The 14,633-nt window shown below is 49.6% G+C and overlaps 1 protein-coding gene across 1 annotated transcript in view; it reads right to left on the reverse strand.

Moving 5' to 3' along the window:
• Window positions 1-3,490: 3,490 nt before the first annotated feature.
• The window catches only part of syt11a (synaptotagmin XIa), a 28,401-nt gene continuing 17,258 nt past the window's right edge, over window positions 3,491-14,633 (reverse strand). Inside the window, exons 2-4 of the mRNA XM_061256117.1 lie at window positions 13,535-14,442; window positions 7,959-8,079; window positions 3,491-6,545 (exon numbers count right to left, since the gene is read on the reverse strand). Coding sequence (XP_061112101.1) covers window positions 6,235-6,545; window positions 7,959-8,079; window positions 13,535-14,442 — 1,340 coding nt within the window. The 3' untranslated portion in view covers window positions 3,491-6,234. The remainder of the gene's footprint in view (window positions 6,546-7,958; window positions 8,080-13,534; window positions 14,443-14,633) is intronic.

The following is a 14,633-nucleotide window of genomic DNA, read 5'->3' on the forward strand; positions in this document are numbered from 1 at the left end:
ACTACTATAGCAACAACGACATAACTGTAACGCAGTATTCTGTGATAATAATAGATCAGTCATCACGGTAAACGTAGCTCAGGTATCGATGACTACTGTGTTCATGTCTGCAAAATGGCTTTTTCTTCCTTATTCAACATCTTTTAACATCTTTGTAGATGTTTTTTGTTCCACAACTGAAAGGGGAAATTGAGCGGTTGTAGTGTAGTGGCCTCATATGCGGTTGTCTGAGTGTAGGCGACCAGTCTGCAGAAGTTCAGATACATTTATAGTGCCTTTTATCTGGTGAGGTCTCACATAAACTGTTTTAGTTTTAATGCTGAAGATTCTACATATGTTTATATGTGCTAGGAGTGTGCTGTGCATGTGCATGTGTAAGAGCGTGTGTGTGTGCGTGTGTGTGTGTGTGTGTGTATGTCTGTGTGTGTATGTATATGTGTGTGTGCGTGTGTGTATCTGTGTGTATGTGTGTGCGTGTGTGTATGTGTGCGCGTGTGCGTGTGTGCGCGTGTGTATGCGTGTGTGTGTGCGCGTGTGCGTGTGTGTTGCAAAACCAAAGAGAGAACACTCAAGTGGCAGAACTGGTGTATCAGTTTTTATTTGCACGTTCAATGTGCGTTAACAAATTCAACATACAAGTTAGCATTAGTGTATATATATTCAGCATTGACTTAGGCAATATGCACTTTAAACACAGTTCAGGTTACTCCGTTTTATTTATTTTATTTTTCTCCATGTAAAAGTTATTTACCTTAAAAGTATCACTGATATCAATTAAGATCATTGTAATTACTGCAATTCACATCTCTCTCTCTCTCTCTTGTTTTTATTTTATTTTTTTGTATTTTAACCCCAGTTCAATAATACAAGAGAACAGAAGATGAGAGAGAGGTAGAGACAGTAGGTGGAGTTCAGGTGAACACGAAGTGGAGATGGGGGAAGGGGGATTTGGGGAGATTTACAGCGGGGAGGGCACCCTAAAAATGAAAGCATATACACAGCCCTTCGGAGTACAGACAGACAGTGCTACCTGACAGGTGTACAACGCACTCGATGACAAAATGATGATGATCACAAGGGGGGGGGGGGGGGGGTTATCCCAAAATGGCACCTTCACCTGGGCGGGTTACCTGGCGAGGCAGGTGAAACCGTGAGTTTCCTCGAAACTTTTTTTTTTTTTTTTTTCGCAAACTTTTTAAAGCGGTACCTTGTGTTCTTTCTGTTATTCAGTGTATTTTTCTTTTCAAAAGACGAGGAGGAACACTGATGTACACGGCGTCCCTGCTGTCGGGTGGGACAGACGGGTGGGACGGTGCGCACATTAACCCCACGTCTGCTGGCAGTGGTGCGAACGGAGTGGCAGAGGGTGACCGAAGCAGTCAGCCCCATTTCAACGACTTTCCTTTCACCGTCCACGAACCTACAATCCGCTGCCATTCATGCGCAAATCCCACCCAAGATATTACCATGTTCGAGGCTATGTTGGGAACATCATGTCTACACTTGCAAACAAGATTTTTAAAAATCATTTATTTTTTTATTTTTTTATTTTTTACAATATTCTGTTCTAATGCAGTTGTGTGAAACTGAGCGGGAGATGATTATGCTCTTAGCTTTTGGAAGTCGGATTGGGCTCGGGTGACATTCCACCCACAGGACTGGACCGTTCAGGTCCCCTCTACACCTGCACTCAACCCTGACGCTAGAGATACGGCAAAACAGTGCCTAATGCAGGGGACACAAAGCCTATAGCCTACAGACCGTCTGATGAATCGATTCAATCTGCGAGAAACAAACCTATCAAAATAAAAAATAAGAAAACAGCCGTCACAGACAGACAGACACACACACACACGCACACACACTCTGGGAAGCAGCTTCCCAATTTTTGGGGAATCACAGCGGCTTTCCTTCTGGATGAAAATGGAGTGTCCCGGAATGAACCAAGACCTCCAGCTCTGGGAGTGACTCTGGTTCTCAGGGTTTTCTCGGTGTGTTAGTTTGCGTGTGCGTGCGTGTCTTGAGTTTGAGTGTGTGTGTGTGTGTGTGTGTGTGTGTGATCCCGGTCTTTCCCACTCTGTGACACGTCCCGTTCCTCCTCAGCCATGTTGGGAACGCTGGAACCCTGCAACTCATCTTCCTCACCTCCCCGGTTTTCTCGGTGTGTTAGTTTGCATGTGCGTGCGTGTCTTGAGTTTGTGTGTGTGTGTGTGTGATCCCGGTCTTTCCCACTCTGTGACACGTCCCGTTCCTCCTCAGCCGTGTCGGGAACGCTGGAAACCCGCAACTCATCTTCCTCACCTCCCCGGCCGATAAACTCAGGCTGTCTGTCTGCTGGACTGCACTGCACCCGACCGGGGAAAAGGAGAAGGAAGGGCTTTCTCTACATTTCTTTCTTTCACTCTCTCCCTCTCTCTTTTTCTTGTGAAGCCTTGTGGGTACCATGGTCAGAGAGTGAAGGTATGTGTGTGTGTGTGTGTGTGTGTTGGGGGGGGGGGGTAGTAGGGGGGACATGCATCTAAAATTCAACAATGTTTCTTTGTCAGGGTTCCAAAGTACAAAATTATGTGAGGAAAAGGGATTTAGAGATGATATGAGAGGCAAAAATGGAGAGAGGGCAAGGATGGAGAGAGGAACAAGAGAGATAATTGAAGGTTGAGTTGGCCCACTCCTTAGGGTGATCTTTCAATGCCCGGAAAAAACAGTTTCTCATTCCACACAAGATGGGCTTCAGTTAACCGCTCGCAAGAGCATCATGCCTGAAGCTTCTCTCCGAACACACGGACCCATTAGCGCGTCGCGCTAATGGGTCCTGACTGACAACGACACCGCGCTCATTTGGTTCCGTCTCCGGGGATCCGGGTGGAAACGAAACGTCCCCGTCGGCGGGCATTGTGGGCCGCGTAGCGGGGGGGTTGAGCCGGTCTCCTCCGAAACGTCCGACGGGCGCCGTCTGAGGTAACCGCGCGGACGCTAATTTGATTTGACGGCTGCGGCCGGGAGCTCTCCTGTACATTAATATCGGGACACAGACCGAGCTGACACAGCCTCTTAAACCGAGCCCTCCGAGGAGCTCCATGGAAAACAGAATTTTAAAACGACCAACGGAACATATTTTCTTGATGCGTTTGACCCCGCTGAGGTGAGGGCCCTTTCGATCTCGGGCGCTGAATCAACTTGCCGGCACGCAGTTGCCGGAGGGCCAATCCTTTCCTTGATTTAAACCCCAGTCTGCAGAGGACTCTGGTACTGCTGCAGCATTTTTCCTCCCTCTGCTTATCTGCATATATTCCCTGCAAATTGGTAGATGGCGCGCACCTATGCTATAACCGTGATCCCCACAAACGGACTATAGCAAATCTCTGGCCCACACGGCATGTGAAATCGTTTTACTTTTCTTTTTTTTAAAGAACACAACATTCTGTTCTCACAGGATGTGCAACCAAAGGGATTGTGACAGTAGACTATCAGTAATATACAGTAATGATGACACCTTTTTTTAAATTATATATACGCGGGCTATATTTGGTAAGGAAACGGGTAAGGTCGTTGTTGCTCTGTATTACAGTATATATACGCCACGCCTCTCCCGCTGTTAAAGCGAGGAAGGGGAACAGGGCTGGAGCCACATTCCGGCCACATTCCGAGAGGTACATCGGACCGGCGGCATGTTCGGAGACGTCCGAACTGGAAAACTGGAAACTGGAAAAATGGGGAATCAGGAATCTACACTTCTCACAGCTGTTAGCCACCGTGTTTTGACCACAACAAAGAGGGGGGGGGGGGATTCGACTCTCACGGTCGTTTGTTCAGGATAGTATCTCTGACGTCTCGAGATACATGCACAGGAGACACACACAGACACACACACACACACACACACACACACACACAACCTCTCCACTCCAACATTGGTCACATGATTAAGGTGCAGTTGGAATCCAAGGGGCCACTATTTACAGCACAGTCTTACAGAGAGGTGGGATGTCACAAACTCCGGGCACACGGACCATAGACACGAAGCCTCTATCCTTATACTGTTCACCAGCCACAAAGCAAATTGGGTTCATGTACTGTACACTATCCCCTTTACTGTTCACCGGCCACAAAGCAAATTGGGCTCATGTACTGTACACTATCCCTTTTACTATTCACCGGCCACAAAGCAAATTGGGCTTATGTACTGTACACTATCCCTTTTACTATTCACCGGCCACAAAGCAAATTGGGCTCATGTACTGTACACTATCCCTTTTACTATTCACCGGCCACAAAGTAAATTGGGCTCATGTACTGTACACTATCCCTTTTACTATTCACCGGCCACAAAGCAAATTGGGCTCATGTACTGTACACTATCCCTTTTACTATTCACCGGCCACAAAGTAAATTGGGCTCATGTACTGTACACTATCCCTTTTACTATTCACCAGCCACAAAGCAAATTGGGCTCATGTACTGTACACTATCCCTTTTACTATTCACCGGCCACAAAGCAAATTGGGCTCATGTACTGTACACTATCCCTTTTACTGTTCACCGGCCACAAAGCAAATTGGGCTCATGTACTGTACACTATCATGTTCAAAGTGGCAGTGCTGTCACACGCGCTCTATAAACAGGCCGCGGACGTGTTTATTTATATTTATTTATATTTATATGTACTACAATGCCATTCTCGCGGCGCGCTACGCAACGCTGTGCTTGTGACTACGGTTCTCGTGGCGAAAAAGTAATGACTGTAATTACGACGCTGTGAAGAACACAGCGGGGATTTCTGTTAGAGCGAACTCCACCGAGACTTCGCTCCATCTGTGATGCCCCCTTTCTGCGCCACTCTTCCGGAACAATTCTCCACAGTCTCCGAGGGGGAGTTGGAATAAAATGAAAAAAAAAAACAATTACCAAAAATATTCTCACAGGGTTCTACAGCTCAATTGGATTCTTCCCAGCTAACACAAAACGTTCCCACAATGTTGCAGTGGTAATGGTGTAAATTGAAAGCATTCTCGTTGCATTGTGAGAACATTTTAGTGTGAGCTGGGTTGATCTTTGGGCAATGTCAGATCTCCAAAACTTGATTTGATGGAGCTGGTAAAGTTTTTTTATTTATTAATTATTTTTGTTGAAAGCTAAAATGGGGATTACGACTGATTAAGATTCTAAAAGCGTACACCTGAACACACCTTGCTCCTTTAAGCACACCCCGGTCATATTTGTAGACTTAGTCAGAATACAGACCTGAAGACACGTGGGGGAAAAAGACGAAACAAAAAAAAAAACTCATTCATATTAGACAGATCAGCTCCTGTGGGTTTCATAACTACCATTCAGGGTACAGGTGCACGGACGAAACCGATTCTGAACGATGGGACTCTGAATGAATGGATTTAGATGTTATTTTGTTTTTTTTTTGTTCATCACAGAACAGCAGACAGAGTAAACGTTTACCACACCAGGGGCATGCCCCTCTGCCCTCTGCACTGTCCGAAAGGTGCACCTCGAGGTCCTGAACAGGGACTGGGTTCCCTGCCTCTCCTCCAGGAGGAAACCGTACCACAAGCGGAAAGTGAGGAGAGCTCCAGTAGCGTCATTGCATCTTCATTTTTTCTCAGTCTTTGATTTTTTTTTTTTTTTTCAATATCTTTTTTTTTTTTTAGGCATGCAGTATTTTGAAAGTACACACCACTGAGGAAGGGGGGGCGGGGTTGGAGAGAGAGACGGGGGGGGGGGCCTAGACTCTCAGTTGTTCTTTCTCTTTCTTCCATTTTGTTAAGTGAATTTTGCTTGGATAATCCCCTGACAAGATGGGACTGAATCCATTTTTAACAGTCTTGCATGTGTGTATATGTATATATATATATTTGCTCTTTGTTCGATACAGCTTTTGGTTTCTTTGTAATGACCAATCATTCAGTTTTTTTCTTTTTTCTTAGTGACTCATAGCTCGTTTTTGTGCTAATTCTCCAAAAGTCCTTTCAGATTTTCTCAGATTTTTTAACAGCCCCCGTTACCATAGCAATCATCGTGGTTATTTTTCAAAGTTTTTTTTTAATTATTATTATTTCTTCTTTTTTTTTCTTTTCTCTTTTTTTTTTTTAAACTGACGCAAACAGTTCACTGTACAAGTCCCCCTTTCATTTCGTTTACGGTTGTTGTTGCATTTTTCGGGGGGGGAAAGGTTTGACGTGAGAGGTTTGGCCCTTCGATGGAAAGGGCCTTCCCTGTCAGCCGCTAGTACTCGCTGAGGTTGTGCCACTTGGCGATTTGTCGGCGAGGGTTGTCGAGGACCTCCCGCCAGTGGGTGGCGCCAGAGGAACTGGGGCTGTGGGCGGCCAGCACCACCCGGCCCACCACCTCGTTCTTGGTGGTGCGGTCGAAGTCGATGACCAGGAACTCCACGGCGATGTCGGGCATCAGCTCCGCCGGCACGTCGTAGATGAAGGACTCGTTGAAGACGGGGTTGAGCGTGCACTTCTTCACGTGCGTCTTCTTCTTGGCGATGCGCTTGCGGCCGTAGAACACGTTCACCTTCACATACGGGTCTGCGAGAGAGAGAGGGAGGGAGGGAGGGGGGTCAGAAAAAGAGATTTTTCAGCTTTTTTTCCCATCCTCATTGAAGACCATGATCCTGTGATCTGTTTATGTGTTTCAACTGAAAACTTACAGCAACGTACACCAACACACGGGGAGCTACATAAATAGTGAGAAGAACAGCCCGGTTCTGCTTTAAAGTAGAGCGTGAGGGCTCAGGTGTGTGTGGGGGGGAGACTCACTGTTTGTGAACAAAGTCTCAGGTGAACAAGTAAAGGCTCAGGTTTGTGAGTAAAGTCTCCACTTCCTGAGTAAAGTCTACACTTGCTGAATAAAGTCTCAGATGTGTCTCTTAAAGTCTCTTGTGTGAGTAAAGTCTCCGGTTTAAAGTAAAAACTCTCCTGGGAGTGTCAAGTGTCTGAGAGAAAATGAGATACTCACAGCCAGACAGGCCTGTGATGTCCATCTTTGGCAGGGGTGTGATTAACGTTTCCACTTTGTGAGTAAGTCTCCGGTCTCTCTCTTTGTTAAGTCTCCGGTGTGTGCCTAAAGTCTCTGGTATGTGAGGAGAATCTCAGGTGTGTGAGTAAAGTCTCAGGCGTGTGAGTAAAGTCTCCACTTTGCGTGTAAAGTTTCAGGTATATGTGTAAAATCCCCACTTTGTGAGTGAAGTCTCAGGTGTGTGAGTAAAGTCTCAGGCGTGTGTGTAAAGTCTCAGGTGTGTGAGTAAAGTCTCAGATGTGTGAGTAAAGTCTCAGGTGTGTGTGTAAAGTCTCAGGTGTGTGTGTAAAGTCTCAGGCGTGTGAGTAAAGTCTCCACTTTGCGTGTAAAGTTTCAGGTATATGTGTAAAATCCCCACTTTGTGAGTGAAGTCTCAGGTGTGTGAGTAAAGTCTCAGGCGTGTGTGTAAAGTCTCAGGTGTGTGAGTAAAGTCTCAGATGTGTGAGTAAAGTCTCAGGTGTGTGTGTAAAGTCTCAGGTGTGTGTGTAAAGTCTCAGGCGTGTGAGTAAAGTCTCCACTTTGCGTGTAAAGTTTCAGGTATATGTGTAAAATCCCCACTTTGTGAGTGAAGTCTCAGGTGTGTGAGTAAAGTCTCAGGCGTGTGTGTAAAGTCTCAGGTGTGTGAGTAAAGTCTCAGATGTGTGAGTAAAGTCTCAGGTGTGTGTGTAAAGTATCAGGTGTGTGTGTAAAGTCTCAGGTGTGTGAGTAAAGTCTCAGGTGTGTGTGTAAAGACTCAGGTGTGTGTGTAAAGACGCAGGTGTGTGTGTAAAGTCTCAGGTGTGTGAGTAAAGTCTCAGGTGTGTGAGTAAAGACTCAGGTGTGTGTGTAAAGTCTCAGGTGTGTGTGTAAAGATGCAGGTGTGTGAGTAAAGACTCAGGTGTGTGTGTAAAGTCTCAGGTGTGTGTGAGTAGAGAGGTACTCACTGCCAGACAGGCCTGTGATGTCCATCTTGGGCAGGTGTTTGGCCTTCAGCACCACCACGCTCAGCCTGTGTGTGACGGGCTGGTAGGACAGAGACAGCAGCAGCTCCCCCCGGCTCACACACTGCAGAGAGGACAGAGAGTCAGCAACACATACACACACACTCACACACACACACACACACACACTCATATATACATTTAACTCACACACAGATTCATTGACACACACTCATTAACTCACACTGCAGAGAGGGCAGAGAGTCAGCAACACACACACACACACACACATTTAACTCACAAAGATTCATTGACACACACTCATTAACTCACACACTGCAGAGAGGACAGCGAGTCAGCAACACACACACACACACATTAACTCATCAACCCTCATTTACTCTCTCTCTCACACACACACAGTACCTCTATGCCTGCTCTGTAGCTTCCTGTTCAGTGTCTCAATTTGTTTTCTGCCCCCCCCCCCTCTCTCTCTCTCTCTCTCTCTCTCTCTCTGCGGATTCCTGTGCTGCTGGTGGGTGTTACCAAGGCAACCAGTGGTGGGGGGCAGGCAGAACTCAAGGGTAACTGTGCAAGAGGAGGGAGGAGCCATGGAGAATCTGTGTGTGTGTGTGTGTAATAATATTTGGGTGTATGTAAAAAATGTGTGCTTGTGTTCATGAGTGTGTGCAGTGTATGTCCATGCATGAGCATTGTGTTGTGTAAGAGTGTAAGAGCATTGCAGTGTGTGTGTGTGTGTGTGTGTGTGTGTGTGTGTGTGTGCGCTTGTACATTGTGCCTGCATTGGGTCACATGAGCTAAACACAAGGAGGAAAGAAGCAGGGTTTACTCTGTGTACACAGCAAGCTCTGCCACTGAGGGACATAACCGCCATCTTACATCTCACAGGAGCGAATGACCACCATCTTAAATCTCACAGAAGTGGCATAACCGCCATCTTAAATCTCTCAGAAGTGGCACAACCGCCATCTTACATCCCACAGGAGTCATGCAAGCTTCTGATTCTGCCTGAGCTAACTATGCGTTTCACATCCAACTGTCTGAAAACCGGCAGTAACCCCCCCACCACCACCCCCTCCGAGTTCAGTTCTATGCAAAAGCGCTGGAGCCGGCTGCTGCAGGGTTTGTTTTTAGCATTGCCATGGAAATGACACTGCAGGACTCTTGAAAATAAACCGTCCTGGCGACTAGCAGCCGAGGCGCAAGCAGGCGCTTCACATGCAAATGGAGGCCCAACTGGAACCGCGTCCCAGTGTTAGCGTTAGCGTCCCAGTGTTAGCATTAGCGCCCGCGTCCAAGTGTTAGCGTTAGCGTCCAAGTGTTAGCGTTAGCGTCCCAGTGTTAGCGTTAGCGTCCTAGTGTTAGTGTCCGCATCCCAGTGTTAGCGTTAGCGTCTTAGTGTTAGCGTTAGTGTCCCAGTGTTAGTGTTAGCATCCGCGTCCCAGTGTTAGCGTTAGCATCCCAGTGTTAGCGTCCGCGTCCCAGTGTTAGCGTTAGCGTCCCAGTGTTAGCGTTAGCGTCCGCGCCATCATCTCCCGCCGAGCTCCTTATCCGCTTTCCATCTGAGCCCTAAACGTCTGAGATACGGCCTCCATAACGGCGATGACGGTTTTACCGCCCCGCGCGCTTAAATAATTAAAGGGCCTCTCTTTCTCCCGCGCCCGTGCGCTTCCTCCTGCTAACGCTTCCAGGCTCGCCCGGACCGGAGTCTTCATCTCCGCTCCCACCTCGTCCTTCGTATGATCCCCAAATTAATTTTTATCTCCGTCAAAGGCTGATTCCTCGCTCTCAGTAGGTCTTTCACGCTCTGTATCAAAGTTTTATAAAGCTGTGCCCCAGGCTATCTCTCTCTCTCTCTCTCTCTCTCTCTCTCTCTCACTCTCTCTCTATCTCTCTCTCTCACTCTCTCTATTGCTCTTTCTCTCTCTATCTCTCTCTTTCTCTCTCACTCGCTCTCTCTCTCTCACTCTATCGCTCGCTTTCTCTCACTCTATCTCTCTCTTTCTCTCACTCTCTTTCTCTCTCTCTCTCTCTCTGTCACTCTCTTGTGTTTTCCGTCTCTCCTGGAGAATCAATTTATTTTCACAGAAACCAGAGGAAACATTGGATTCAATTAAAGGCACTGCTCTTGGTCAGATGTGTGTGTGTGTGTGAGAGAGTGTGTCTATGTGTATGCTGGTGTGTGTGCATGCTGTGTGGTCATCTAAATGTGTGTGTGTGTGTGCGTATTCATGTCTGTCCGTGTGCACGTATGTGTATATACAGTATGTGTGCGCATACTGTGTTTGCACGTGTGTGTGTGCGTGCATATGAATGTGTGTGTGTGTGTGTGTGTGTGTGTGTGGGAGGGTTAGACTGATGTTCTGATGGCCTAATGGCCTTATTTACAGCTCCCTGTAGAAAGGCCAAAGGCTGGTTTGAGGTCCCCTCTGAGGTGAGCCAATCACAGAAGGGCTGATGAGGAGGGCGAGGGAGTGGGCGGGCGGAGTCATGGCCCAGAGAGGAGGCTGCTGGGTAGAGATTACCCATATACGGAAACCAGTCTGTCCTACAGGAGCAATATACAAGCAGTCATACGGAAACCAGTCTGTCCTACAGGAACAATATACGAGCAGTCATACGGAAACCAGTCTGTCCTACAGGAACAATATACAAGCAGTCATACGGAAACCAGTCTGTCCTACAGGAACAATATACGAGCAGTCATACGGAAACCAGCCTGTCCTACAGGAACAATATACGAGCAGTCATACGGAAACCAGTGTGTCCTACAGGAACAATATATAAGCAGTCATACGGAAACCAGTCTGTCCTACAGGAACAATATACAAGCAGTCATACGGAAACCAGTCTGTCCTACAGGAACAATATATAAGCAGTCATACGGAAACCAGTCTGTCCTACAGGAACAATATACAAGCAGTCATACGGAAACCAGTCTGTCCTACAGGAACAATATACAAGCAGTCATACGGAAACCAGTCTGTCCTACAGGAACAATATACAAGCAGTCTTATGGGAATCACTCTGTCCTACAGGAGCAGTATACGAGCATACAGGGTGATGTTTTAGGGTGACACACTGGGGGAAGAGACGCACCCAGGCGTGGTTAATGCAGGGGCTGCTGGGTAAGCGCTGCCCTTAAGCGGGCATGCCGTGAGGGCCCTGACGGGGACGTGGAGCCTTTGTGCAAGGCACCGTGGGCGATGGTATTGGCATCAGGGCCCAGTTGGGCGTGTGTGATCGATGTGCCTCTGCAGTGGGAGATAAGACAGCAGTCCGGCCCTCCCCCCCCCCGGCCTGCAGTCAGGACTTTTAATGGAGCGAGAATCAATACAGGCACTGACCTTCCCAGCAGCACAGCCTGTGTGTGTGTATGTGTGTGTGTGAGTGTGTGTGAGAGAGTGTGTGTGTGTGAGTGTGTGTGTGAGAGAGAGAGAGAGAGAGAGAGAGAGAGTGTGTGTGTGTGTGTGTGTGTGAGAGAGAGAGAGAGAGAGTGTGTGGGTGTGTGTGTGTGTGTGTGAGAGAGAGAGAGAGAGTCTGTGGGTGTGTGTGAGTGTGTGTGTGAGAGAGTGTGTGGGTGTGTGTGAGTGTGTGTGTTTGTGCATGCCTGCTTGTGTGTGTCTGTGTAAGTGTGTGTATGTATGTATCTGTTGGTGCATGTGTGTGGGTGTGTGTGAGTGTGTGTGTGTGAGAGAGTGTGTGTGTGTGTGTGTGTGTGAGTGTGTGTGAGCGTGAATATGCGTGTCTGTTCTGTGCGCCAGCGTGAGGAATCGATCAACCTATCTGTGTACCACCTGAGATAAAGTATTCTACATTCACAGGGGCCTTTCGTCCTCTCTTTAATCTCAGTGTGCAGATTATGGATTTACGGTGGAGGCAAGCAAAGACATTGGATGCTAGATGGACGAACAAACGAGAAGACTCTGCAGCAAACAAAAATCTAATGGGCATCTGGGCACCGTAGTCCCACACCACCTACGACACATTCTGCTGCGCCCAATTCCTTTAGTCCAGCGCTGTCCAATTTTATCTGAAAACGGTTGACGTTTGTGAAGACTTTTCTTTTATAGCCCAGCACCAACGCACCTGATCCTACTTATCAAAGTCTTGACTGAAGACCACAATTTGTTCATTAGTTGAATCAGGTGCCGTCGTGCTGGGCTAAAACAAGAACCTGCCCCCATGCTGGCACCTTTTCATGAGATTGGACACCCCTGCTGTAGTCAACTAATGAGTACATCTCTAAAGATCTGTATTTGAAAGAAGGGTATTTTCAGTACTGATGTTTCACTGTTGAGACGCACTGTGGTGAGCGGAGGTGAGAAGCTATCTCACCACATGGGAACCAAACCCTGGTCCTTCTCTTCCGAGAGCAGAAAACATTACCTCATCGCCACACGCCCTGGTCCCTAGATGTGCCGGAAAGTTCCACTACAGCGGTGTTCTAGTGACATCACCCTCCCCCCTGGAAGCTACGACCGCCTCGATATTTTCTGCCCCGGCACAAGTAATTGCAAGCACCTGACTCAATAAGCCGTGGGTTATTGCTCATGCGACGGCCATATTAATTTTACGAAGCGCACGAAGGCGCCACATTTGCGACGTCTCGTGCACGGAAATTGGACGAGCGCGCACATTAATTTTTAACCTACATTCAGCAGAAAACGGTACGCTGAAGTGCACCGGCACCGAGCACAAAGCATGATTTGTCTACGCCTTTTCTTCTATTCTCGTATACAGCGGTCCCGTTTCTCAAGAAAGCAAGCAATTTCAGATTCGGCAAGGCGATCGCTCGTATGAATTATGCATGAGCATGTTTTGCATGCCGCGCGCCGTAACTCGATACAGACGCTAGGAACCCGGAGCGATTTCCTCGACTCTACCCCAGAACACAAGCACGTGTGTGAAGGGCCTCTTAATTCTGTCTGGCCGGCAGAAGGCCGTGAAGCAGCCTGTAAGGGTCGCTCTCTGGACGCGGCGTCCGTGACCGCTGGCACGGGTCGGCTCCTCTCTCAGGGCCTGCAGGAGAACGGGTCCCATGGGTGCCTCGGGTCAGGACTGAGCAACAAATGGACGCAAAGTGGATTGTGTGTGTGTTGATTATTGTGCCCTTTCTTCTTTTTTCCTCCTTTCTCGCTCTCTTTTATTCTTCCTTCCTCTCATTTACCTCTTACCCCTACTTATTGCTTTCTCCTCTTTCTCCCTCCCTCTCTCCTTACCCTCCTTTCCTCTTCCTCCTCTCTGGTCAGTCACTCTTTCTCACCCCACCACACCCCCCCCCTCTCTCTCTTTCTCTCGATTCATCTCTCTCTCACGTTCTCTGAAATTGATTCAATTATCTGCCTCCCTCTGACCTGGGCTTGTTTCGGACGATCATAATCCGAGACCGTTTCAAAATGTACTGCCAGGGCCCGGTTCCGACCGCAGCGCTCCAGCAGATCCAGGTGCTGCTGCGGTCTGTGTCCCACAGGACCAGGATCTGCGCAGAGCGCCCATTTTAACCTCCGCGTGGGACAGTGCAGAGTGAGGCGGGAAGCTCCCCCCCGCCCTCTCACCTGTATGTTCCTCTTGCAGATGGGCTGGGTGAGCTGCACGCGGCCGGTGCTGGGGTCCACGCCCGCCAGCGGCACCACGGCCTCGCCGATGACGTCGTCGCGGGAGAAGCGGTCGAAGCTGAGCACCAGGAAGTGCAGCACCAGCTCGGGCAGGCCGCTGTAGGGCACACCGTAGAAGGTGAAGGTCTCGTCGAACACGGGCTCCAGCGTCTTGCGCAGCACGCGGGTCTTCACGCGGTGCTTCTTCTCCGGCAGGATGGTCATCTTCACGTAGGGGTCGGAGCTGCCGGACTCCTCGTCCACCGCCGGCAGGCCCCGGGCCTCCAGGATGGTCACCACCAGGGCCTTCTTGGGGAAGTTGTAGTCCACGGCCAGCGTGATGGCCCCCAGGCCGGGCTCCTCGGCCGGCGTGAAGGGGGAGGCGGTCTTGCTGGGGGCGGCGCTGTTGGTCTCGCTGCTACTGGCCGAGCTGCTGTCCAGGCAACAGTAGTCGGCCCTGATTGGCAGGTCCCGCTCCAGCCGCTTCACCTGCAGGTGGGCCGGGGGCGTGTCCAGCAGGCCGTTCTCCGCCGCGTCCACCAGCAGCACGGCCCCGCCCCCGGCCCCGCCCCCCGCGCCGTGCCCCCACTCGCGCTCCCGCTCCCCCCGGCCGCCCCGCCCGCGCCGGCCCACGCGCACGATCTTCTTGGCGTTGCTGAGCGTCTCCGGGTAGATGCTGACGCCCTTCAGCATGTGGATGAACTTGTAGGGCGGGTCGGTCGCCGCGTCGCAGCGGTCGCCCCGGAGCTTGTAGCCGCCCGTCAGCTGCCGGTATCGCCGCTGGCAACAGGTCCACAGGAACACGGCGACCGTCACCGAGACGACCAGCACCCCCGCCCCCAGGAAGCCGGCCAGCACCGGGGACACCTCTGGAGGGAGGGAGAGGGAGAGAGAGGGAGGGAGAGGAGAGAGAGAGGGAGGGAGGAGAGGGAGAGAGAGAGGGAGGGAGAGAGAGAGAGGGAGGGAGAGGGAGAGAGAGAGAGGGAGGGAGAGAGGGAGAGAGAGGGAGGGAGGGAGAGAAGGAGAGAGGGAATGAGGGAGAGAGGGAGAGAGAGGGAGG

Source organism: Conger conger, chromosome 9, assembly GCF_963514075.1.
Source record: "Conger conger chromosome 9, fConCon1.1, whole genome shotgun sequence".
NCBI lineage: Eukaryota > Metazoa > Chordata > Actinopteri > Anguilliformes > Congridae > Conger > Conger conger.